Raw genomic sequence first — 26,186 nt, forward strand, 5'->3', positions numbered from 1 at the left:
AAATTCTTCTCAGGCCAGTTTTCTTGAAATGACATTTCCAGAAAAGTAGTCTGCTCTTCCTCCCTCCCCTTTCTAGAAAGAGCACAGAAAGTACAGGTGCCCCTCAAGTTCTTGACCTCTGGGGAAGTCCTGTGTTGAGCCAAAGACCCTATTTGAGCAAGGTTACTTGTGCCCTTTGGCCCAATATGCTCTTATGGAGGAGAATTCCAAGGTCCGTATAAGGTTCTCTACAGACAGGATTATCAGGGCTGGGGGAGCTGCAGGAGGTAAGTCATGGATCTGTGTTCTAGGATTCCTCCCTGGTCACGGACCTGGTACAGAGTTCGTGACAGAGTACAATGCCAGGAAAAGAGAGGGCTCCTGCTCACACATGGCGGCGCAGTCACTCCCTTCCCTTTGGCAGATGATGTGAGGCTTAGCACCCCAATCATGCCTCACACATGCCCCTTGCGCCATGTAGTTTCTGAGTTACTTTCCTCTTTCAAGTACCCTCTCAATCTCTCTTTTTTTTGGTAAAGATTTATTTATTTATTTATTTGAGACAGAATGAGAAAGAGAGCTCAAGCAGGGCAGAGAGGCAGAGCGAGAGGGAGAAGCAGACTCCTTGCTGAGCAGGGAGCCCAATGCGGGGCTCGATCCCAGGACCCTGGGATGGATCATGACCTGAGCCGAAGCCAGACGCTTAACCGACTGAGCTACCCAGGCGTCCCTCAATCCCTTTTCATCTAGAGATGATTACCTTGAGGACTGGGGTGGGAGAAATCAGTGTGAATTAACAATGGTGAATTAACCCTCTCCTCTTAGAAGTATCTTGCTTGCCTGGGGAGGTACATTTCAGTTTCAATTTGATTTCCATTTCAAATCAGTGATCTTTGTTAAAAAAAGAAAAGAGAGAGCCAAAAAAGATGACTAGTAACATTTGGGTGGCTGCACTATTTCTTAGACGCCTAGCTGGTTTCTATGGAAAGTGCCATCTTCAATTCCCCAGGAGGATTATACAGTTGTAAGGAAATAAGACAGGTGAACAAAGAAAGCATGAATTCGTGAAGTCTTGATAACTTAGCTCCTGGAAACACCCTTATCGCAAATGTGTTGTTTGGGCACAGAAATACCCGAGTTCTGCTCTGAGTATCTTTTGCCTAGTTCTCATCTTCGGACACATCCCATCCTGAAGCCTCAATGATCTCTCCTGTGCATTGGCCTCTTATCTTCTAAGAGTACGGGGGCGTACTATCAGTTGACAGCTTGTGATACTTGCTTTAGGCGATACGACAGGGGTGCAGACAGCTCCCTCAGTCGTGTTCCCTATTTCTCTGGATTATGCCTAAAGGTTTGTCAGAAATAACGTGCACAGCAGGTGGTGAGGCCAAGTGGTACGGAGTGATATGGCATCCTCCAGGCAAGAGAGGAAAGCAACGCCTTCATCCCCATTTCTGGAACTTCTTCTTCGACTGACGTCAATGCCCATTTGGATAGAGTTCAAAGCTTCTTTTCTTATGGGCAGGTTTCTAGAGTTAGAACTTCAAACACAGCTAGAATGAAATTTCGAAAGAAGAGGGTTTCTTTGCTGGCCTGTGGGGTTGAGTTAGGTTATCAAAAGAGTAAACCCTCAATACAGAGGCATTCCATGTAACTCTTGAAGGTGTGCCTGTGTGTATGGGGTTGGGGGGTGCTCATGTGGTGTTAGTGAGGAGAATGCGCTCAATTTCCCCCCTTTGAATGAAATCCAACTACAACTAGGATGAGTTCAAGTGGCTCGTTGACCCCTGATAATTGCACATGGGGTCCATCGTGCTACTGTGCAGCATGTTGTGGAAAACTGCAAAGGCAGGTCCTCGGCCCTATGCACTGAGAGTGAACATTTTTTAAATAATAGCTTCTTCAGTGCTAAATTATGTTTGGTCCCAAGTATCCTTGGAGCTCTGGTTTTCTTTGTTCTGCCAAAGGAAAAAGGAAATAAATCAGGAAGCTGGGCCAGTCCACAGGAAGTCTCACTCGGGCTGATAAAGGAACCGATGTGAGCTAGCTGTGGATGCAGTTATAAGTCAATCAGCCTTGAAATAACAAGAAAGACTATTCAGGAGAAACTGGAGCTCCAGCTAGCCTTTCTTGATGGCTTCCTTTTAATCTTACAAAACGTTCCCTTCTTTGTGTTTTGTATAAGCCCCGAATCTGGGTTTGTGTGTTTTTTAAGCGTGTGTGTGTGTGTGTGTATGAGTGAAAGAGCATGAGAAGGAAAGGAAGAGTTAGAACAAGAGAGAAAAGGGGGGTAAAGGAGGAAGCACGTCAAGGCAAAGAATACGCTATTCTCTATGGAGCTACGACACTCTGTCTTTTTATCATCTCGTTAGCTTATGAAAGTAAAACAGAACCTGTTGGTTTCATGCTCGCTTTTGCCTACTGTCCACTACACCTGCTGGCAAAGTCAGGCAGGGACTCTTACCTGGGGAAAATACGGGGCTTAGGCCTTCTTGAGTAAAGGGTGGTAGAGAATTGAGATGCACCACGAATCTGACCGGTACAGGCTAAGGGTGGGGTCACTTAGACTAATGGACACGACAAACAACGAAACCTACGTGGTAGATGGGTTCCACCTGGAGCCTAAACTTCATGGATGTATGTGTCAATCCGGCAAACTATCACTGTGGCTAAGCTCTATGAGCTTTGTAGGCAAACAGGATTAGGTTCAAATCATTGCTTTTCCACTTTCTACCTTTTATGACCCTGGGTAAGTGACTCCACCTCTCCAAAACGGAAGCGATACATACATCATAGGGTCGGTACAAGGATCAAAGGTGGGTATGTCTGTAAAGGTTAACACAGATATTGGCACAAAATAAGAGCTAGAAAAATAGCTTTTTTTCCTTCTGATGACTCTGATTGTTCCTCCTTCCTCTTCACGCTATTCCTCCTCAGATGGAAGGCGAGTGAGTCTCTTGCTCTTAAGTAAGAAGTAGGGAAAGACAGGCCTTAGCTAGGGCCATTGGGGTTCATGTAAAATAGTGGGTGATACAGTTTCAAACTGAATTGGGGCCTTTTTGGGGTTGACTGTGTTTTTGCCCATAGCATAGCACCACTTCCTGTTTTAAGAAGAAGAAAAAAAGCCTTCCAGAAAACTCATTAAGAGGCTCAAAATTCTTCTTGGACATCAAATAAGTCCTCAAAATATCGTTTTTTTAAGAGTTAAGTGTAAATGAATCAAAACCAGACGAATTCAATTTCCCTTCAATTAAACAGGATTTTTTAAAAGTCCAGGGGAAAGGCGCTTGGGGCCAAATGTGTTTTGGGTTTTAAATGAGACCAACTTTTGGAAAAGAGTGTAAGACCCCATAGCAGAATCAGGCCCTATTCTTAGTTTGCATTAATGCAAAGGGATTAGCACAGCTCCAGTGTCACTTGGTAATAAAAACAACCAGCTCACAGAAAGTCACAAAGCACCTCCTAAGAGCCCCAGGCTTCAACTGGCCTCAAAGATCACTCTAGAATTCAGCCCCAAGATTGTGGGGAAGAGCCACATGGGCCCAGATAGAATGTCTATGAAAGGCTTAGTCATCCGTGCCCCCAAATAAGAAATGTCTTTAAAGACTGCCAGCGATCAGAGTTTTATGAGCATGGAAGCTGAAAGGAAAATTTGAAATTATACCCTTACTGTATACACCAGAAGACATTTAGCATGAGAAATTTTACATGAATTCTGAAGGACTGAAGTGACTTGCCCTAAGACCCCATTGCTCATTTACGGCAGAGCTGGGGCTGGAATTCAGGTCTCTGGATCCTAGGCTGGACAATTTTTCTCTGTATTTATTACAAAGTGGGACCCAAAAGTGTCTGAGATCAGCACATTTGGGTTAGAATGTTGGTGCTCAGGCCATTTTTTACAAATCTGTTTCTAAAATCCTTCTTTATTTTTCATGTCCACTTTTTTTAAATTTATAAAAGTAATATATACTAGTGATTAAAAAAAAATCAAAGACTACCTAAGTTTATAGTGTGAAAAATAAAAGTCTATTTCTCTCTGCCCAGAGGCAACCACTGTTAATAGCCTCTTGTATATTCTTCTAGAAATTGTCATGCCTAACCATGCATATGGGTGCATTTTCAATTTTTTTTTTTTTTTTACAAAAATGGGACCACACATTTTGTAACTTGCTTTTTTCCATATGACAATATACCCCAGGGAACTTTCTAAATCAGTGTGTATAGACAATTGATTTTATTCCACGGAATAGTTGCATGGTATTTTCTTATAAGCATCATCCATAATGTATTTAACAAGTCCCCTGTTGATGGATGTTTAGATTCTTTCCAGTTTTTGCCATTACGATGGTACAATAAACATCGTGTGCATACATATTTCATATGTGACTGACCATGTCTGTAAGCTAAATTTTTAGAAATTGGACTTGTTATCGAATTTCTGTGAATATTTAACATCTCAATTGATGTTTCCAATTGATGTGTCCTCCAGAATGACTGTCCCAAGCTAGACTCCCACCCATAAGGTAAGGCAGTGACATTTCTGCTTACTCTAACATGAGGCATTATTAAGCCATTTTAATCTTTGTTATACTGCACTCATAGGTGATAAATGTAGGAATTTCATGATTTTCATTTGAATATCATTAGGCACATGCTTGAAATTCTTTTCATATGTCTATTGGCCATTTGTATTTCTTTTTCTAGCATTGCCTATCATAGCATTTTTGCCTACTTTTCTGCTAACTGTTCTACCTTTTTCTTATTAACTTGTAAGAAACCTAGTATCCTGGGACATTTGCTTTTTGTTTTAATCCCTAGAAATATTCTTCCTCAGTTTCTCTTTTATCTTTGCACTTGATTTATGGTATTTTTCTCTGTGTTAAAATATATGTAGAGGACCTACAGCTGAGAAAGGGAGAATAAGAAGTCCTTTCCTTGGCCGAAGCCCTGGTTTTCCAAAAATGTCCATACAACAGACTAGTATCACCAAGAGTGAAGGGGCGATGGAAATTATAAGCTGGATGTTATCCTTGGGAAAAATGTTCCTACATTTCTTTATAGTAAAAAGCCACAAATAAAGATTCGCCCAATGAGTATTGCTGCTTTTGGAATCTCCAATAGTCAGAGCTTAAAATCCAAAAGCAGAGAAAGCTCTATTCTCTAGAAGTTCGGAAGAAATACTATAGGCATCTTGTTCTTGTTCACGTACACGGAGTTCTCTTGAGAACTGTGCCTGGCTGTATCATTCAATTTGGGGTTGAATGAATAAATGAATGAGTATGAATTAAGTGATGAATGCCTAAAGGCAAAATGACTCTTCAGGCATAAGAATTTAGATTTAATGTTAAGAAAGAAAAAAAGAAGAAGAAGAATGTAGCAGGAGGGGAAGAATGAAGGGGGGGAAATCGGAGGGGGAGAAGAACCATGAGAGACGATGGACTCTGAAAAACAAACTGAGGGTTCTAGAGGGGAGGGGGGTGGGAGGATGGGTTAGCCTGGTGATGGGTATTGAGGAGGGCACATTCTGCATGGAGCACTGGGTGTTATGCACAAACAATGAATCATGGAACACTATATCTAAAACTAATGATGTAATGTATGGGGATTAACATAACAATAAAAAAATTAAAAAAAAAAAAGAAAGAAAAAAAAAAAAGAATTTAGATTTAACTCTATGCATTTACCCAGATGGTAACAGCATTAACTTAAAGACAACTCGAAAGCTGAGTAATTTTATAATAATAACTGTTGTCACATTTCTGCTACATGAACAATAGTACAAAATTGTTCATTCTCAGACCCCTTCACACCTAAAATCAATGAATACCCATATATCCAGACCCAACAACTCTGCTACTGGAATGTTAGATTCCAGGAGACGGTGAAACCCACACGTGTCTAGAAACGCAGGGTTAGAGCTCCCATGGCACCTGTAATTCTGGCCTCCTGCATGTGTGCACTGCGATGTGACGTAGGTCTTGCATTACCTTGGACACATAGCACTGTCTGACTAAATGGGCCCTGCTCTTGCGAAAACATTTCAGTTTTCAAGTCTACATTCTCTAGGAGGTAACTTGAAAAATGTACATGTTCTGGGATTTTGATCATGAACTAAATGGCAGGTACCTTGTTTCCCAAAGATGGGAACTATCTTAAATATGTTGGCATTCTGGTTCATTTTTGTAGGTATAAGTGACTCGGAAGCTGCCATAAAGTGGGACTGAGTGATCTGGAAATGCATCTGAACACTTAATCTCTGATCCTGTTTGGAATGATGGTGATAACTGAGTTTGTGGTGTGCTTGGGTGAAATTTCAGCAGGAGGTGAAATTTCAGCAAGAGGTGATGGGCACACCCGAACTACGACAGTCTATCAGGCCTGTTTGACTTTCTATCGAAATTTGATTTGAGTCTCAGGGAAACAACCTTTCCTTTTGTCTCTTCTCAATTACTATCTGCTGACTCATTCTCAAAAGGAACTAAAGTTGTACCCCAGGATAGACTGCCCAATTGAAAAGATGGCTTGTGGTGTAACCTCTAGAACACAGAGACAGAGGACACATTAAAATGAGTGAAGGGAAAAATCACATTTTTATGAGCTCTGGTGAAATAGAGTCTCTCCTCCTTCCCCTGACTCCATATTTAATAAACAGGTGTCTTTAAAGACAGCTGAGAGCATGGTCTGGTTGCCTGGCCTATCAGTGGCAGTCGAATCCTGTCGACTATTCACTTCTTGTGGACTCTGACAAATGATGGAGTCACTCCTTTCTCGATTTCCTAAGGAGTTGGGTGTGGACAAGAAGGGTGCCGTTCCTAAGAGATTTGTACAGCTGTGTTGGTCATCCTTCTCTTCAAAAGTTTGTGATTCCTCCTTTCTAGACCTCAATTCTTTGTTATGGTATTGAAGGTCCTCCAGAATCCAATTCCATCCAATCTTTCCACTCCTACCTTTTCCTTCATATGCATCCCTCCACCCACCACCTCACCAAAGTATTCTGATTTCTGAGAAAGCCCCTGAACCTGATGTGCAAGTCCTGCCCATCCTTCATAGCCAAGGTCCAGGTCACACCTATGCCAAGAGGCTGTGTGTATAGAAAAAGCAAGTATTCTGGAATCAGAAACCCCGGGCTCGAAACCCAACTCTGTCATCGATTAGCTGTCATCTTAGATAACTTACCTAACCTCCCTGAACTTTTCTCTCATCCAAAATGGAGGGACAGATGAGATGGTATTATCTCCCACGGGGCTGTTGTGAGGATTAATGATGAGGGTTTATGCAAAAGTGCTTTGTAAATAGAAGGGACCATATAAATAACTATTGGTGTTAGGTCTTTCTGTGTCTCTCCAGTTGAAATTGCTCTTTCCTTCCTTGTGGCTAGCGGAACACTTAGTGCATTCAGCAGTGCACACGCCCGGCTTATCCTCCTGCTCTGGCTCCAGAACGGCAGTTCTTATACCACTGGCATTTCTCTTGACCCTGCATTACAGTCATGCAAAAGACCTTACTGATTTACAAGGTTGCTGACTTGCGTTAATATGGCTGGCACCCGTTTATGATGCCAAAGAGGCTAAGGTTGTAGATCCCCATAGAGCCAACCAGCTTCACACAGAATAGGGACTGTCTAATCCTGTCAGACTTCCACGATATCAGCGCTCAGGGTGACAATATGGGGATAAGCAAAACCCCACCCATTGCCTCTGGCAAACACGTCAGAGTACATAGGCTACCGCTGTTGGGTCTAGGAGGTGAGTAGAAGAATCAGAGTGACATCACTTAGTAGTACCATCCCACTGATGAACTGATTCATGAATGGGATGAGCACTATAGATATAAATCATGAAAGCGACAGAAAATGAAGCAGAGTATAGTCTTCTGCAAGGAAAATACACCTGCACAGATCTGAGGTTACTAGAAAAGCTGTTATTCTGGCTGATGATTTTGTGAGATTGTGAGTGTGTGTGTGTGTGTGTACATAGTGACCAGTGTCCTTTAGCCTTCTCAATTTGTCACAAAACAACAAGCCAAAGATAGAAAGACTGTTTTAACTACAGGCCAAAAAAAAGAAAGTCATGTTATTTAAAACAAAACAAAACAAAACATTATTCTAGACCTACATAATGTAGCTAATTGTCTAAAATGAATGAAAATAGTAGATTTTCAAATTCTCACCCTAGACAATTGGTCCCTAATCTGAAAACCTGTCTATCAAGCTTCAGATAGAATAAGACTTCTTTCAGAGACGAATAGGATGGCCTGAGTATTGACTTAACAATTTGAGGATATTTTTGAAGTTGGAGGTAAGATAAAGGCCTCAGTCCATTAGAAATCCTGCCTGGTGATTCATCATCATAAAATTTTTCCTAATTTTTTTTTTTTTTTTTTTTTTTTGCTGGGACAACTCAATACTAGCATTAGACTAATGTTACAGTTCTAGAAAATAGACTTGGTTTAAATCAATCACTTTTTAAAACCAAATGCCAAGTTAACTGGTTAACTCCAAACAGAAGCAGACATTGAAATCTGAAATCTTATTTAATGCAGTTGTTATTTAAGACCTACTTACTACACAGTCTGAAAGATGTGTCTATAAGTTATATTATAATGCACTGAATATATTTTGCTTAAATCGTCAAATATTCAATTATTAAAGGAACTGAAATAGGAATTCAGCCCACCTTCCCCCAGTCTGTGGAGAGACCTATTGGCTATTTAAGCAAAATCCTGTATTTTCTTGTTGTCTCCCAGTAACAGAGACCTTGTTTGTCTATAGGAAAAGTAGGATTTATTTTGGAAAACAGCCATGTAAAAATCCTATCTGAGAATTTGGAATTTTTTTTTAAGTATGGACATAATTCAGGATGGTAAGAATATATTTTTCATTAAATAACAGATATGTCTTTAGTTCAAAGTGCCAGATTCCTCATGGTTTTTCTTTTAAAGTCTTCTCTCTCTGTCTTTCTCTCTCTCTGCCTCTCTGTCACACACACACGATCTCCAGGATTCTATAATTCATGGTATTGTAACGAAAGCAAATGAAATCTTCACGGTATGGTGGAAAGAACACTAGCCTGAGGGTTAGGATCCCTGAATTCTCCTCTTGACTCTGTCAGTAGTTAGCTGTGTGATCTTAGGTCATTCATTAAATAACTGGGCCTCAGTTTCCCCACCCACAGAATGAGAATATTGAGTTCAATAATCTCGAAAGTTCTCAAATTGCAAACCTATAAACTTGACTTTGAATGGAAGGAGAAGTGGAAAGAAGATTTTTGTGGGATTTATTCACCAAGGAAACAGGATTCACCATTTGGTAACTAACTGAGGGAAGCAACTCTATGTGGTCATGGGGACAGAGAAACTGACAAAGTGCTGTTTTTCCTGGAGTTCTCATGATGCCAGGCCATAGGAGGGTTAAAAGGTGGTGTTGGTGAAGGGGGAGGCAATTCACTCTTCAAAGTCAAGGCAACATCCTTTTCTGAGGACAGACATAGAGTCTTTGTTCCCAGTGTTCCTCACTCTGCTGGTTTCTACTCAGATACCATCCGGAAGTTTCCTGACTGGAAAGCACTGTCCTGTCTGCCATAACCTACCCTCCTGGCCTCGTCTGCCACACACACTCTCTACTGGCTTACAGAACCCAGTGGGGAGCTCCACCTACCTTTCGATTTTGTTCTCCCATCATTTAGGGGATTGAAGAGTGCTGCCATTTCCCAAGGCAAAGGATGAAGACTGATAGTATCTCTGCTCCATTGTGAGTTTATCTGAAGCATCCTCCCTGGTCATCGGGGCTGATAGAACCATATCACCTTTTATCCCATAACCTGCCTCCTTGCTCTTCAGGAGGTGCATCAGCCCTGGACACACAATTATTTACTTAGGTGTCTGCCCCCTCTACGAGAGTATACGTTCTAGCAGGGTTTTGATAACCTGCTTTATTCTCAACACAGAAAGCAGAGCCTTGGAACATAATAGGCACATAATCAATATTGGTTGAATTAATAAAACATGTATTATGGGACATCCAGACCTGTGATCTAATGTTCTGACCAATCGATCCCCACAAGCCCCTATCCCCAAGGAGAAATTCAATGAATGTGCATTCCACTAAGGTACCAGACTTTATTTAATCTTCACTGTGATTTCTGGCAAGGGGGTACTTTGGCCCCATTTTACAGATGAGAAAACTGACATTTAAGGAGCTGAAGGGCCTTGCTATAGGGCACACAGCAACTAAGTAGCAGCTGAGAATGAACTCAGGCTTTCTGACTTCGAGTCCCCTGTGCATTTCCCTGTTTCATTCACCACGTTTGCATCTTCTCTGATTGTTTCCCCGTCTTTAATGGTACCATGTGCATTGAATCAAGCTTTCATAGATGGAGTAACTAGATTCAATGGAAGACTGCCTAGAACTAAGATGCAGGTTTTGAAACCAGGTCATCTCTTAAGCAGCAACCAGGATCACATGACTTTCAACACTGATAATATCAACTGTGGGGAGCAGGGGTGGGGTAGTTGTTGTTTAATATCGCAGGTTAACTTGTCTGTGGCCAAAGAAGAGTGGAACGGCTCCTGAAAATTTTGGTATTCCCAACGTGATGCTCAGAGCCTTCCCAGGAGACATTCTTGGAAAGGAGGAGAGAACATGACACAGAAGGACTTATAACAAGGGCAGCAAGATTAAGATTTTGAAATCAAAATGAGTTGTGCAAATTATGCACAGAATAAAAACCTTCTGCAAAGCAATCCAGACTTCCCTGGCATCCTGGACCAAATACCTCTGCAGTGTGGAGACCCACGTATTTTGAAATATAGACGTGCCTTATATTGGAGGAAGAAACATGCAGGTGCATAAAAATCACATTCCAGAATTACTCAAAGATGATTTGTCAAGGTCACTCGAACTGGGAACACACATTCTAGATTTCTGTCTACAGACCTCAATCTGTATAGAACTAGATTTCGTGGACATGCAGGTACAGGTCCTTAGAAATTCATATAAGCATGATATTTTAGGAAGAGAAGATTGGAAAGATATGCTGTAGAGGTAATTTAGTCCCACTGTCTCATTTGTACAAAGATTTTGAAGTTCAGACAGGTTCAATGGACTGTGCATTCTCACATGGAGGCTAGAAATCCACTGGCCTCCCCTTGTCCACTGTGCCCTCCAAACACAGTGTTTGAACCCTTGCAGGAATAGGGTCTAGGAACCTCAAGATCCAAAGGTCACACAGGAACAGGAAATTGTGTGGCTTTCACACAATTTAAATACTGAAGTATACACTAACAACTCAATCCTTCAGCATTTTGGGGACTGCAGTCCCTTCTCAGGACTTGAGAAGCCACTACTCTCACTGTGGGTGGGTCTGCAGAACCAGGTCACCTGGATGAGAGACAAAGGTGCTCCTGAGGAGGGTTTGGAGGGACTCAGAGGCTCCCACCACCCACCTGAAAAAGAAGACCTTCACTTCCATCCTTAGCGTGAAGGACCAGGGGCCTCACCTAAGCCTGTTCTCACTGCCTGCCATGCCAATCCTTGTGTGTGTCTCTAAAGAGGTTAGCACATCCTGGGTACACAGACCACAGCTTCCTCCATTTGCTCAGGGCCTTAGAGGTCTGAGCATCATGGAGATATTGCTTCACTTCTCCTTAGGGTGTCCACATCAAGACCCCGGAGCCATCTTACCACCCTTCCGGATCAGAGGGACTGCCTCTGGGTAAGTGGTAAGTGTCCTAATGAGGGGGAGTTTTCTAGAGTTGAGCATCCTTTTTACCAAACCAGGGATACACAAACACTTGCAGGCACACACCAGCGTGAAGAGAAACAAGCATAAATGACCGGTGGCCACCTCCACCCTCGCCATAGGAACACTCCTCACCCCCACACACTTTAAACTGGACGAACCCAGACTCGCACTGGCTCCCCTTAACTCAGTACAATCAGTTATCTCATCTCCAGATTTTCAAGTTCCTTCTGTTGGTGCCTTTTACCTCAGTCAGCATGTTTCAAACTTTCAGAAAAAAACCTTAGAAAATAAAAACCACTACTCCACCCAAATGATAAAAATCTCTTAAATTCTCCAAGCACAACATCTTCCTCTCCTCTTAACTCGGCCCTGAGCGAGGAGTTGATTCCTTTGGGTTCTGGGGAATGGCGGGTTCTGCCACTCCCCACCTCACCAGCCTAATAGTTTTTCCAGACTGACTCCTGCTTGATGTTGCGGGACAGCCTGGAAGCCGACCCCAGGTCCCATTCATTCCTCTCGGTCCTCTAAGGTCAGTCACTTTAGGGGGTGCCCCTCCTCTCGGCTCCCGGCCCCACTTCCCGCTTCCAGAAGGAGAAGGCAATCAACACTCCTGAAGTCTAACACGAAACCCAGACCCTCATCCATCCCTCTGGGCTGCATTTTGCAACTTAGAGCCTGGCGTGAGGTGTGGGGTGAGGGCGGGGTGGGGGGGGTGGATTTGGCAGGGCGGTCGCCGGGGCCGTCGGCTCAGACCCGGCCACCGCAGGAGAAGCGGCTCTGCAGGGCGCGGGACCCTCTTGGGAGGACTGTGGTGCCCTTGCGCTGGAGCCGGCGCACGCCTGGGCGCGGAGAGCCGGGGCCGGGCGCGGAGAGCCGGGGCCGGGCGCGGGGCAGCGGCGCCGACCGAGGCTGCAGAGAGGTCCCCTGCCCGCGGAGCGCAGAGGCCGGCCCGTCAGTCCCGGGAAGCCGGCCGCTCTGGAGCGCCGAGAGCTCAGCAACACAAGTAACCAGAGGAAGGGAAACCAGCCCGCGCTGACATGTAAACAGGGACTTCCATCCGAGGAGCCCGCTCAGACAGACCCCCAAGCACACTTATTTGCACCCCGAGCCTCCTGCAACCCATCCATTTGCCTGCCCCAGGGCCCTCCAGGCCGGGGGACCCGAGCGGGTGGCGGCTGCCGCTCCCTCCCCCGTCGCCTTCGGCCTCGGGTAAGAGGAAGCCGGCCGCCAGGCGAGTGCCCAGCGCCGGGGCCAAGGCGCCCAGCTTGCCGGGTGGGAGTGGTGGACCCGGAGGTGTCCGGCCCCAGGCTTGGATCCGCGCCCGAGGTCCCTAGGTTTCCCGCGGACCCCCGCCCGCAGCCCGGCCCGCAGCGCGTAGGTGGGGGGCCGGACGCGGCTTTGCGACAAGGGGTGCGGGGGAGATCGCTGTCTGTGGTGAGCCCGGAGGGTCGCCCCCGCGAGTGAGAGTCGCCACCCGAGCGCGGGAGGAGACGGCGCGAAGCCAGGGCACGGAAGGAAGGGAGAGTGGCCACGTCTTCCGGGACCCCGGCGCCCCGCGCCAAGCCTGCCCGCTGCCTCGCCGCCCCGGCCGGCCCCGCCGCTCCCGCGCCCACTGCCCCATCGCTTACCTTAATAGTGCCGTCCATTTGGCCAAGTCTGCAGCCGAGCCCCCCAATATTCCACACATTGACCCGGTTACAGCCTGACCTCTCAGCCCCTTCGGATTAGCCCGGCGCGGCCTCCCTGGCGCCCTGGGCCCTCCCTGCGTGCCCCCCACGAGCGCCCTGCCCTCGCTCCCCTGTGCACGTTTGTTGTTGTAGCGGAGCGAAAAAGAGACAGTTAACCGGATGAAACTTTTTTTCAGCTAATTTTGGGAAGTGACTTCACTTTGCGAATCGGGGAGGAAGTCCTATCTCTCTCTCTCTCTCTCTCTCTCTGTCTCGCGCTCTCCTCTCCTCTCCCCTCTGCTCTCCCTCGTCTTCCCTCCCCCCACACCCCCTCTTCCTCCCCTCTGCTGGTCCTGCTTTTCGCATCACACACACTATATAAATATACCCGGAGATGCCCAGATACATTCATGCGCTGCGCACACAGGATACTTGCTCCTGGGAGATAAGAGCGAGCTGGGAACAATGCCGGGGTCCACGCCCGGCGCCCGCGCCCTGATTCCCGCAGTCTGCACCCCCACCCCCACCCCCTTCCCCAAAAGTCCAAAACCAAACGTCTTTCTGGCCTCCTTCCTTTTCCCGGGGCCTTTGGCCGAAGGTGGCCCTCCTGACTCATTCACTTTCCGTTTCTTCCCACAGATACGTTCATTAATGCTTTTTCCAGCCGGAGTCAAACTTATTGGGGGGGCGGGGGGGAGAGTTTACTCGGGCTGGGGATAACCTGGAGCCTACTGCCCGGGAAGATCGGGACGCAGACCGACGCAAACCAACCATTAAAAAAAATGCATCCAGTGGGAATTTTTCCACTCGGGCCCTGGGCTGCCGAGTGGCGGCAGACTCGGAGCGGTTCACCGGTCGACGCGGACTCGGGGCGGTTTCGGAAGGATCCCACCGTCGGGGGCGCGGACTAGGCTCCCAGCGCATTGTTAGCAGAAGGGCGCCCCCGGACAGCGCGCCTCGGCCCTCTGCTCCTGGAGAGCTCCCGGCGCCCTCCCGGGGCCGGGACCGGCGGCACCCTAGGCCACCTATCCGCGCCTTCTAGGGTCAGACCCCTCGCACTTTACCTGGACCGGATGGCCCAAGTCCCGGCGCTCGGCCAGAGCCGCCTATGCAGTGCTACTCCGAGCGCCGAGAAACCTACACTACCGCAGGACCTTCCCTCCACGCTGGTCCGCAGGTCTCCAGAGCGCAGCACGCAAGATCGCCGCACAGACTCAGACTTCCCCCCGGGTGAGCCCCCGGGGTCAGTGCTCGGGACCACCATCCCCACCCGGCCAGGAGGCCAGCCGGCCCTCGGCCCGCCTTGTCGGTCCCCGCCAGCCGGAGACCTACCCCCGTCCCCCCGCAGTGCCGCCGAACGCTCCAGTTGGGGCAGCCTCAGGAGTCCAGGCGCAGCGAGGGGACCCCCACCCCACCCCCCGGGCGCTCTCGGCCTGACTCCCTTCTCCCCAACCTCCAAAACAGGTTACCTTTTCCACGCTCTCCAGACCACGCTTTGGACTTTTTCACTTTTATTTAAGAGTCCACCCGGGGAAGGAGGAAAAAAAAAATCCAGAGGAGATCCGAGTCAATTGGAAAGAAAAAAAAAAAAAAAATTCAAAAGGGTGTCCACAGCGGCGAAAAAGGTGACTTATCAATTCTTTATTTCTTCTGGAGCAATTGAGCCAGAAAGCTAGCTCGCCTCCCTCCCTCCCTCCTCCCACCCCCCTCTCGAAATTAGTCTCATCAATTCAGCTCCAATTTTGGGTTCGAATACAGACGCGGGTCTGAACGTGACCAGACCTGGAGTGGCGGGTGCAGCCTGCCAGCAATTGAGACTCGGTGTGCTTATGGGGGAGTGGGGTGGGGGTGGGGTGGGGGGTGGGATGGGGGCCGGGCCGACCCCCCCCACCTCCTGTCTGCTTCTCAATCCAGGGGTCTGCTCCGGGGCTCCCCTGGGACCGCCACATCTGGTTACCGCTAGCGGGGTCAGTCCCCCCCCCCTTTGCCTGGGGCCACCAGTTCTGGAGTTCAATTAAAAGAAATCAGGCTTAACCCTTTCCTCCCCTCGGCCGGCCGCCTGCCCTCTCCCTCTTCCCTTCAGCTTTTCCACATGCTTTCCAGAGAGGAAAGAGGTTAAAGGGAAAGGAAGAATGAATTACATCCTTTCAAACCCCAAATTGTTTCCTTTTCAGCCCAGACTCTGCCGACCTTCAAACGACAACAGGGCTTTCAGGAGGGTGCGGGGAGACCGCTTCCCACCCAGACCTGGCCAGAAACCCGGCACCCCCAGCCACACTGCCCCTCTTTCAGGCAGAAGGGATTTCAACTCCACCACCGGGAGGCCCCCTTCCTGGTCCTGGGCAAGCACTGAGGTTGTTAATGGCCACCCCACACCAGCCAGACGCTCCCCCTTCCTTCCACACTCCTCCTAGTGCTGGAGAAGGCACCTCCATGGCAGAAATATTGGCTAGGTTTCTCTTCGCAACTCCTATGAGGCCTGGCCAAGAGCATATTCTTATCTTCACTGCACTGATCAGGACATTCACCCTCACACCCCTAGCACCCCCAACTCCTTTCAGCAGGAGCTTCCTCTCCCATTGAGAGTTGCTTAATGGGAAACTACATTAAAATGAGGACTTGCCCTCCTGTTTTAGCTGTGGAACTCAATAGCACTTTCTGTTTCTCCCGGGAAAACCAAAGCTACGGCTATTTCATAATTTTGAAGATGGGGGGAGAGGGTGACATTGGCATAACTGTCACCCCTTTGTGACTCATTGACTAGCACTGAGGCCATGCCTTTTGCTATTTACCAGCCCCTCGGTGAGGAGCTCCTGTCCATTCACGAGGTCCTCCACCTAGAAAGAACCCCCCCCCAACTGGGAACAACAGCTCTCTGAGGGATTTGAGGCTCCCTTCACCCCATATTGACATGCTGGTGGGCAAGTTTGCCCCACTTATGTAACTCTGGGTTTGAAGCTCAACTCCTGCTGCTGCTTCTATTTTAAATCCCGAAGGGGGAAAAAGCCCTAACCAAACACAACAGTAAACAAGTCTGCCCTGTTTCATGTGGTTACCACCAGACATCTGGAAAGATGGTTTGATCCTGGCAGCTCACATTGTTTTCACGAGCAGCCAAAGAGAATATTTTGAATGTTTGCATTGAGACAAATTGATAGAGAGCCTGTGGTAAGGCCCGCTACAAATGAAAACTGTCTTTGAGTTGGGGAGGTGCAACCCCTCCCCTTCTCCCCACTCTCCCTCCCCTTTCTCTCTCCCTCTCCCTTCTCTTAGCTTAGCTGGGGACTGGTTACCCCGGCCCACACACTTGCACACACCCTCTTTCCTGGCTCACCAGACTGTCCTGCCTGTCTTTCCCAGACTGGGCAGGGCTGGTGCCCAGGAGCTGGTGCCTGCGACCATCAGCGCCCATTCCACCAGCCCCGACTGGCTTTCAAGTCGGGGAGCTCTCGCAGCCAAGGAAGCCCGGCCAGCTTTTAAAACAAAAGCTACCAATTGGGGAACCCACAAAACAACTCATGACACATTTCTAAGCCTAGGGTCACATACAGAAAGCATGCACATGGAGGGCGAATATTTAGGAAATATTTGGATTTCGAGCATTTTCGCTGGAACTTTGGTCGGACGACTTGCCTCGCACCGTCCGCACTTGACAGTATTTTCAAAGATGCGGAAGTCCTGCTTCCCCCCGGGAGGGGTGCGGCAGGGTGAAACGTGTCTTGGCTCGCTCAAAGTCAGCCCTTTTGACCCGGTCAAGACTTTCCAGACGCGACTTCCTGGGCTTCTTTGGTCCCAGCCCAGGTTGGGGGTGGGAGGACGCGACAATCGGAGCCGGGTCCCCGGGGTGCCTCCAGCCCCGGGGACTGCTCCGTCACTTGAAACCCCGAAAGATGCCAGGCCTGGCAGAGCGTCTCGGGCGGATCCTTTCCCCTCCGTCCTCCCTCCTCTCCCGCCCCTCGGGTCCAGCGCGGCCTCGGCTGGTATTCGAGCTGGCAACTGGGGGATGGGGGGGGCGTGGGGGGAGAGGCGGGAGCGCGGGGGAGGGACGGGCGAACGAGCGCCAAAACTCCAGACTGCACAACTGCAGCTTCAAGTGTCTGGCCCCTCGCTCGAGGCCATAATTAATTTGAGATTTATTTTTATTGGAGAACTCGAGTCTCGTCTGACCTTAGCCAAACAAGGCAGCTCGAGCCGCCCCTGGATGCGCTTGAATGCCGGGGAATATTTCTGCAGGAAGGCTCTGCAGGCGCGCCTGCTTTGAATTTGTTTCTCAGACTTCATCTACTCAGAGATTGAAGGAAGATTTAGAGCCTCTGCTCGCCCTGCCCGCTCCCCACGCTCGTTCTTGCCTTAGCGCCAAGCGGGTTCAAAACGCTACGTGGGAGGCCGCGGCGGCGGGAGGGCCGGGGGTCGGCTGGCCCGGCTGGGGGAGGGTCTCTGCGCCCCGAGCCCCAGGCGCTCCGGGCCGGGTCCCCAGACCACGCGGCGTCGACGAGGAAATCCCGAGGGAGTCCGAGAGCGCAGAGAGCGCAGGCTGACAAGAGGTAGAGACCAGCCAGGTGCCGGGACTCTCACCCAGCGGCGGCGCCTAGACGGGGGCCTGGGGCGGGGACGGGAGCATTTCAGCCTCTCCGATCTCCGTCAGCCCCAAACGGCATTTATTCTAAGTACAGACCTGCGTCCTTGAAACGCCGCTGCAGGACCTGCCGGCCAGATGCTGCCCCTGAGCCGTGTCGCTGTGAACATTCTGGGGCTATAAGCCTCCTTTGGTCTGGTGTGGGGGGGTGTCTCCTCCAGAATGCAGCATGGGCTGAACCAGCAGGCTAGGTGGTGAGGGAGCGGGAGCAAGGAGTCTGGAAGACTCGCAAAGAGGGAAAGTCGAGGACCCAGCCAGTCTCCGTGGGGTGGGCGAGGGGCTTTCCGGGTTGTGCTCCCCGCGCTGGGATTGACAAGGGATTTGCACAGTGCGGGGGCAGGATGAATCCCCATATCTGCAAGTGGAATATCCAGGTCGAAAGTCTCACTGAGGGACCTAGGGTTTGAATTCCCGCTCTGCGTGGACCAGCTCTGTGGCCTCGAACAAGTTCCTTAACCTCTCTGTGCCTCAATCTGTACATTGGTGTTGTAATAGGACCTAACCCTCAAAGGGCTGTCGTAAACCTGAAATGAGTGTCTGGAACTTGCCTGACAGCACAATTTTGCCCTTATTATTTGTATTTTGGCCCCATCCCTTACAAGCTGTGTTACCTTAATCTCTCAATACCTCAGTTTCTCATCTGCAAAATAGCTTACCTCCTAGGGTCGTTATTAATATTGAGTTAGTACAAATGCAATATTTAGAACAGGGCCTGGCAAAGGTAAGGGCTACCTTAACGTTACCACCATTATTCACCTACTGCGATGTCATTGTCCTAAAGAGTCACCCCGTTCCCTCTCTCCCTTTCCCTTGCTCTTTCCAGCCTCAGACCCTCCCTCACCGCTCCCCTGCGGAAACTCCCAGAGCACTCTGTGGGTTCTCAGAACCCAGATCGCTGCCGGGTGGAGTGGGCACCCTTGGCTGCTGCGGCCCGGCTGGGCTCCAGGCTCCGGGCCTGGGCGCCTGGGCCCGTGCGGTGTTTGTCAACAGCCTCGGAGGTTCCTGAGGCAGAATGGCAGGGGCTTGGCAGCGGGGAACTGTTTGTGCCCCTCTGGCAAATGGTCGATGTAGGGAGCCGGAGGAACAGACCCAAGATTGTCCCTGCTACGCAGACCTTTTGCCGCCATCAATGCACCCCTTTGTGCAACAATACAAACTTTGTGGCTGCTGAAAAATCCATTTTTTCCCCCTTGAAAAGAGCTCCTGCGGCGAGCGGCTCCTTTGGCTGCCCACAGCTCCTAGACTGCCGTCTCTCTCCCTGCTCCCCACTCCGGACCTCTCTGCTCTCCTGGGCCGGTTTGCTTTCTCTCTGACTCTCGGCCTGGGTCAGTCTCCTGGGCTCCAACTTGCCCCTCTGGGGTTCGTCATCCCGAGGTTTTGGGTCCGCGGGTGTGTGCAGACAGGGGTTGGGGTGGGGGTGGGGAGGGCTGTGGGTGGGAGAGAGACTGCCCCTCCCCACCCCGGGGCCACTTGCAGCCTTTGGGGCAGAGCTGGAAGTGAGAGCTCCCTTAGCGCGGAGTACTGGGAGTGGCGGGGTGGGAGGGGTCACGGCCTGCCTAACCTCTCCGGACACCCGGACGCCGCGACCCCAGCGCGCTTTAGTCTCCCACTGCACGCTCCGCCACCTCCTGGGAGCCGTCTGTCCAGCCATCCATTGATTGATTGTCGATACATTGATTCACTTATTTTTCGTTCATTCATTACAGATTAAACACCTCTTACCCGCGCCAAGGCTCCAGGACCTGTCCTCCCCAAAGTGACTATAAAACTCCTTTTAGACCTCGGGAGGGGGTGGGGATGGGGGCCTTGCTACCCTGTCTCAACAAATTTCCCTTTAGAGAAATGGGACGAGGGCCGAACGCAAAAGTGGCGCTTCCTGAGAGTCGCACCCCATCGCGGTGGCCACGTGCCGGCAGACGGTCCCACACTTCGGTGGCATTCACGGACGCAGGAGGGAGCTCGGCGCGGGCACGCAGGTGGGGGTGGGGGGCCCCCTCGGGGGCGGAGCTTCAGGGAGAAGGGGGCGGGGCCAGGACCAGACCTGTGGGTTTGCAGAAGCGCGGTGGACCCCTCCTCCTCGGAACTAGGGAAGGCTCCAACAGTCCCGGCTCCCGGCTGCTACCCGGAAGGAGGGAGGTCGCGCCGGAGTCCCTACCCCGGGCACCCTCGGCCCCGCCCCGCCGGCGGATTTTCCTTTAAACGTGTAACCCAGATGTCCCGGCCTCGGTTTGTTTACATTCTTGGGAACTGTTGTGAGTGAAAAAAAAAAAAAAAAACAACGTTCTATATGTTGTCAAATATAGCAATCTGCGCTTTGGACGGGCGGGTGGGGCCGAGGAAGGTGGGCTTGAGGACCGACGGGGTGTCGAACCGGTGGGAGAAGAGCGTCGCATTCACACACCCGCGCACACACGCCCACGGGCTCACATGCACACTCCCAAGTACACGCAGACCCTTAACTTGAAACCTGCTGAGCGCCCGCGGCGCGAGCGCAAGACCCACTGGGATCGGACACTGGCTCTCCGTTCCCTGCCCAGCCTTCACCAGGCTCACCCACTTCCAGTCTTCCAAACAGTACCGGCCCGAGAGCGTGCCTCCTCAGTCAAGGGTTCCCGAGGGTCTGTGCCACCCTCATCTGGTTGGGAGCGCCCCGGGCTCCAGATCCACCCGCTGACCCGGGAAAGGGGATGGAGGGACCACAGGCCTGGGTGGCAGAGTGGCGGCGTGGGGAGGGGGTGGGGGGTCATTACCTGTTTAAAGACGCTGTCATGTCTTACCTTGACGTAAGACGATGTGTCTGGGACTGTCTGAAACATCCTCGGTTGGTGAGGAAGGGTCGGGAAGGCCCAAGAACCAATCTGGGTAGGAGAAACCTCAGTCACCGACAGTACCACACGGGTGAGACGGTGGGGGAGTGGGGTGGGGGTAGGTGATGACGGAGGAACGCAAAGGGAGAGGACGCGAGAGTTGGGAGGCTCGGATCCGCCTGGGCCAGCTAGGGAGGATCTGAATGGTTGGGTACTGGGCACCTGCCGTGCGCCTCTGCCTCCAGACCTCGGGCTACGAGATGGTGAAGGTTGAGAGCCAGCTGACGCCACTGGGTCTCTTTCCCACAGCCCCATACCCCTCCCCTACCCACAATCGGAGACACCCATTTCCCCCGGGCCTGGGTGGCTTCACACCTGCGGACACCGGGGCGGGGCCGTCCGAGCCAGAAGAGAGAACGCTGCCGGGATAGAGGTAGGTCCCCCCACGGATGCAGCCCCAGACCCCAGGGAACAGATATTTACGGAGCTGCCAAGCTCGGGCCCTCAGGGCACAGATCTTCTGCCTGGCTCCCCTAGGACCCTAGGGCTCCTCCAGTGTCCAGCTGCCCCCCTCTTCCCTGTTACTGGCTTGGGGAGGAAGACTTGGGCAGAAGCTTCTGGAGGTCTAGGGAGGCCCTTTCCCCCAGCCCCTGCTTCTTAAAGAAAACAGTTTTACGGCAGAGTGACGCAGCCTTATTTCTAGAGGCAGAGGAGATGGTGTCTGAGTCTGAAAATGTGGGCTGGCGGGTGCAAAAACCACCCTAGAATGCCAGGTGCCTCTGCGTGAGTCTCTCCCTGCCTTGCCAAGTCCAGCGGCTGTCTCTTCCCTCTCCCCTTCCTTCTCTTAAACCATCTTTAACGTGGCAATGTGCAGCTTCTCCCGCAGCCAATGTGTTTCTGATAAAGCACTTTTTCTCTCCACTAACAAATTCCAGCTTTTTGGCTCCTGAAGCCACAACACACATACACGAGTTCAGGGACCAGGTATGTTCCTTTGGGCTCCTAGATTCCCATTCCCTGCCTCTATCCCGGGGTCCTTGCTGAGAGTGTCCCCCATTTTCTTTGAAAGTTGGAGTGAAATTTGCAAGGGAAGTGAGAGGGAGGGGGGGAAAGAGGAGAGAAAAGAAAGCTCCCTGGAGAGAATGAGAGAAAGAAAAAGTCCCAGAAAGCCTCCCATTTCTCTGCTGCAACTGGAGCACGTAGCCGTTGGCGAGAGAGGCACCACCACCACCACCACCCCCCGCATTCCCCCAGGGATCCCGCACACACGAACACTCACCTTAGACACCCTTTCCTGTTCAGCCAGCAGGAGCGGAACTCCAGCAACTCCAGGATGTTCAAGGTCTGAGTGCTAGTTCTCTGCGCCCCGAGTCCCCCGATCCTCGGTGCCCAATTAAATGTGCTGGCTGCCGGGAATCAAATTGTGCCTTTCTCTGCAGCGTATCCACCCAGCCAGCCTCAGTCCTTGCTTGAGCTGGGGCGGTGGGAGGGTGTAGAAACGACTCCTTGGTCTGTGCGCCCTGCAGCCCTGCAGCTTTCCTCCCTGATGCCTCTCTTCATCCCACTCCCCCTTCCCCTCTCTTTTCCCGTCTTTTAATTTGATTTCCGTTTTCTTATCAATATTTCAACTGCTGTCTGATGAATTGTTCTAATAGACAGCCACCCATCTGCCCCTCGCTGCTTTTCCAGAAACCTCACGGCGGTGCTAGGAAATGTCAAGGAACACTGGGAACCACACACATATCACAAATATAAAGCCAAGAGGAGACATTGAGACCCAGGCCTGCTTTTATGTGATTAGTTTTAAATGGTTGCTGTGCAAATAATTATTTCTCAGACTTAAACAATATGATGGAAATCCTCTAGGCTCTTTCAAGCCCTTAACTTCGGCTTACTTACAGGTGACTCTTCTCTTTATTTGGACCTCCCCTAGAATACATCCTTTTCTGACCCACATTTTCCAGGCATCATCTATAAGAGCTAGGAGATTTGCAAATGTCAGAAGCAACCCTATTATTGAGTTCCAATTTTAAAACATTTAACAAGACCCTCACTCAGGAGTCGTTTCTGGGTCCTTGAGTTTGTGTTTTTTTAATAAAATTTTGGAATCTGGCTCATTTCTTCACTTCAAGACCTGGTCTTCAATGGGGCTCAGATTTCTGAGTCCCTGTCCACATTCGCTGTTTTAGTTGCCCAATCCAGGGCCATTCTCCACAAAACAGCTGGGCCTTGCCATGCTGATGAGTTGCCTATGTGCTCCCTCCTGGGCGGGTGGTTTCCACACCCTTCCATGACTTTGCTTCTCCTGAGTCTCCAGTAACCAGGAGCTGCACACCAGGCTTCTGCCCAGAACACTTGGCAGGGACCAGAGTAGCTGAACTTGGGTGTGTGTGTGTGTGGGGGGGCAAAGTAGGGGGAAGCAGGGGGTGACAGGTAAGGGTAGAGAGTGTGTCAGTTTGTGAGAACAAAGCCATAGCTTTGTTACCTCTGAGAATTAGCCTCAGTTTCTCAAGCTTTCCCCTGTCCGTGGTTTCTTGGGTACCCAGACCCCTGACTGCTTTGGTTCTGGACACTGAGAAAATTAACTTGGTACCTGCTCCCTCTTCTCCGCCTCCCCACTCCCCACCCCTCAACTGGCTCTGGAAATTTCTGACCAAAAGCAATTGCTAGGATTCCATTTCTGGAGAAAGCACACTTATCACCCAGATCTCCCCACGTGGGGGGTATGAAGACTGGCGGCAGGGTTATTCATTATTTCCTTCTCAACAATATCCCGATTTTTCTCTCTGTCCCTCCCCCAAAGCTCAACATATTGAAACATTTTGCTGCTTAATAAGAGCAGCCGGGAGAGCTCTGGGGTGAAAGGCCAGCCTGGGACCGTGACTGGGGCTGCCTGGGCTTGGGGCCGAGGGCCAGGCTGCCCCCGCCCAGCACATTCCTGACCATTGCTTAGGAAAACAAGACAGGCTTGGGGAGGGGAGGGGACTGAAGTACGTACGTGAGTGAGTTCCCCCAATATTTTTATTCCTGGGATACGGTGGAGAGGTCCTCTTCCTTCCCAAAGGGAACAAACACTATTCCGAACAACCACAAATAAAACAGAAGGTGCTACTCTGTCGGACGATACATCCACACAGGTGTCATGCTCTTTAAAGAGAGGTTCTTTTCAGGACAGCTGAGATTTGAAATTGTTTTCTTTTCACCCCCCTGTCTCCTTTCTTTTCTTGAAAGGGACTTCTAGGAGATCACTTGAGTACCTGCTTCAGATTTTAAACTCTCATCCTTATCTGTAGACCTATCTATCCAAGGTTGGCCTCCCTTCCTTAGATTGTCAGCTCCCTGAAGGCAGGTGTTGAGTTGTTTCTTTTTCTGGGGGAATCCCCGTGTCGTGTCCACACTGAAATTGACAGTCAGAGAAGGGGGACAATTACTTAACTCTGGCTCTTCTTTCTGAACAATAAGAAGGGAATATAAAACAAACAAAACAAAACCATCACATTGTTATTAAGGGTAAACGGACAGGCACATTTCACCTGAGTGTCGTTAATTCATTTTCTGCTTTGCAGGGTTGGAGGAAGTCAGTGCTCATGTGTGGACTTCCTTTTTACATAAATGGTTTAACCAGGGATCAAGAGATCCTCCCTCTCCCCAGGCACCATGGGTGTGGTCTACTGATGGAGGTGTCCTCTGTTAGTTCTGTACCAAACTCTTCAGCGTTGTGTGTGTGTGTGTGCACGCGTGCATGTGTTTGTGCACACGCACGCATGGATGCCTCCTATTTCCTTCTCTTCCTGTAATTTTAAGAGCCAGAATGGGTATTTGTGCCGAGGATCATGCAAATAATAAAATCTTGGTGGTCCTGGAGAAACAGATGAGCTGAGAATGAAGTGAGGACTGATCTGGACTCCCTTTCAGCTAGGGTTTCTGAGCTGGACCTGTTTGCACACACGACGGGGTAGGGAGGCTTGTGGATGCCCACCCGGGGGTAGTGCCGGCAGCCCTAACCACCCTGTCTGGGAGCAGGGGTGGGGTGGGATTAGGACCCAGGCTATCTCATCCTCCAGGAGGATACAGCCAACTCCCTTTGTCACCTGGAGCCTTCAATTTGCCAGAAGAAAATTGCTGAAATTGGTAACAGCTGCCATAAGGAGGAGCCTAAGAAAGGAGAGAATGAAGGGAGAGGGGCAGGAAGACTCATTAAAGCCAGCTTATCCCTCTAACTGCTTCCAAAGGGAAAGGGGTGGGGGCTTTCTTGCTCCATGGTTATTGCTCCCTCACCAGCCCCTACCAGGCTGCTTCCTTGGGCCATTGATTTGCAATCCAGAGTCTGGTCATTAGCAAGTGACTCTGGTGTTGAGTTTAGGAGCTTGGGAGATTGGAATCCAAGAAACACCCCCAGTAGTTGGGGGGGGGTGCCACCTTGGGTTCTATGATTCTCAGCAAGACCATGAGGACTCAGCATCCTTATTTGGCTAATGAGAGAGCTACATCTAGATCACCATGAGATGCCTTCCAATTAGCATAAGCTACAATTCTGTGAGATTATTTAACCTGGGAAAGGATGTGAATCAAAGGCAAATTAATGTTCTAGGGTTAGAAACTTTGGGTTCCAGTTTTAGTTCTGCTTCTAATGGACAGTGTTATGAACTGAATTGTGTCCCTCTGAAATTCATATATTAAAGCCCTCACCACCAGTAATTCGGAATGTGAATACATTTGGAGACAGGGACTGTAAAGAGGTCAATAAGGTAAAATGGGTGGGCCCTAATCCCATAGGACTGGTGTCCTTATAAGAACAGGAGATTAGTACACAGAAATGTGGGAGCACAGAAGGAAGACCATGTATAGGCACAATGAGAAGGCCACCCACTGCAAGCCAAGGAGAGAGGCCTCAGGAGAGGGCAAGCCTGCTGGGACCTTGACCTTGGATTTCTGATCTCTAGAACAATGAGAAAACAAATTTCTGTTGTTTAAGCCACTAATACTTTGGTATATATTATGGCAGCCCTAGCAAACTAATACAACCAGGGAATAGTATTTTGCCATGATTTGGTTTCTGCAAGCAAGTAAAAGAATTGACAATGTTGACAAACTTTACTCAACTTTTCTGGAACCCGCTATGATGATCAATATCTATTTATTGCACATCCACCATGTTTTTGGCCCTGGGTAGCCTTGTGTATAAAGCAGTGTTCTGGTCTTTGTGGTTCTTTCCACCCCAAATAAAGACTTAAACCACACTGAGTTTCAGTGTCCTCTACATTTTCTACTCCCTTTACTTTTAATGATGGGAAGGAAGGAAGTTGCTTCCTGCTCTTCTAACAAGCAATTTCAGATTTTAAAGGGTAGCCAACAA

General features: G+C 49.8%; 2 protein-coding genes across 4 annotated transcripts in view; one reads left to right on the forward strand and one right to left on the reverse strand.

The window, feature by feature from the left end:
• Positions 1-22,222, reverse strand: part of FLI1 (Fli-1 proto-oncogene, ETS transcription factor) — a 122,536-nt gene extending 100,314 nt beyond the window's left edge. The window contains exons 1-2 of one of the 3 annotated variants that reach the window (XM_078058776.1): positions 22,110-22,222; positions 20,801-20,881 (exon numbers count right to left, since the gene is read on the reverse strand). In XM_078058776.1, coding sequence (XP_077914902.1) covers positions 20,801-20,839 — 39 coding nt within the window. In that variant the 5' untranslated portion in view covers positions 20,840-20,881; positions 22,110-22,222. Of the gene's footprint in view, positions 1-13,348; positions 13,682-20,800; positions 20,882-22,109 lie in introns of those variants that run through there. The other 2 variants (XM_036086112.2, XM_036086108.2) reach the window with 2 other exon arrangements.
• LOC118531852 (uncharacterized) lies at positions 14,089-22,942 on the forward strand. The gene is made up of 6 exons (XM_078058777.1): positions 14,089-14,617; positions 14,852-15,012; positions 15,562-15,741; positions 19,730-19,779; positions 19,862-19,999; positions 21,140-22,942. The coding sequence occupies exons 1-6, from the start codon at positions 14,461-14,463 to the stop codon at positions 21,489-21,491; spliced, it is 1,038 nt and encodes a 345-aa protein (XP_077914903.1). The 5' UTR covers positions 14,089-14,460; the 3' UTR covers positions 21,492-22,942.
• The last annotated feature ends 3,244 nt before the right edge of the window (positions 22,943-26,186 follow it).

Source organism: Halichoerus grypus, chromosome 11 (genome assembly GCF_964656455.1).
Source record: "Halichoerus grypus chromosome 11, mHalGry1.hap1.1, whole genome shotgun sequence".
NCBI lineage: Eukaryota > Metazoa > Chordata > Mammalia > Carnivora > Phocidae > Halichoerus > Halichoerus grypus.

Bases quoted from the DNA above. Each gene is read 5' to 3' on its own strand.
- LOC118531852 (XM_078058777.1), top strand. From the start codon at position 14,461: ATGGCCCAAGTCCCGGCGCTCGGCCAGAGCCGCCTATGCAGTGCTACT. The intron at 19,780-19,861 runs GTGACTATAAAA...ATTTCCCTTTAG, and splicing joins CAGGACCTGTCCTCCCCAAA to AGAAATGGGACGAGGGCCGA. The intron at 20,000-21,139 runs GTGGGGGTGGGG...TCTTTCCCACAG, and splicing joins AGCTCGGCGCGGGCACGCAG to CCCCATACCCCTCCCCTACC.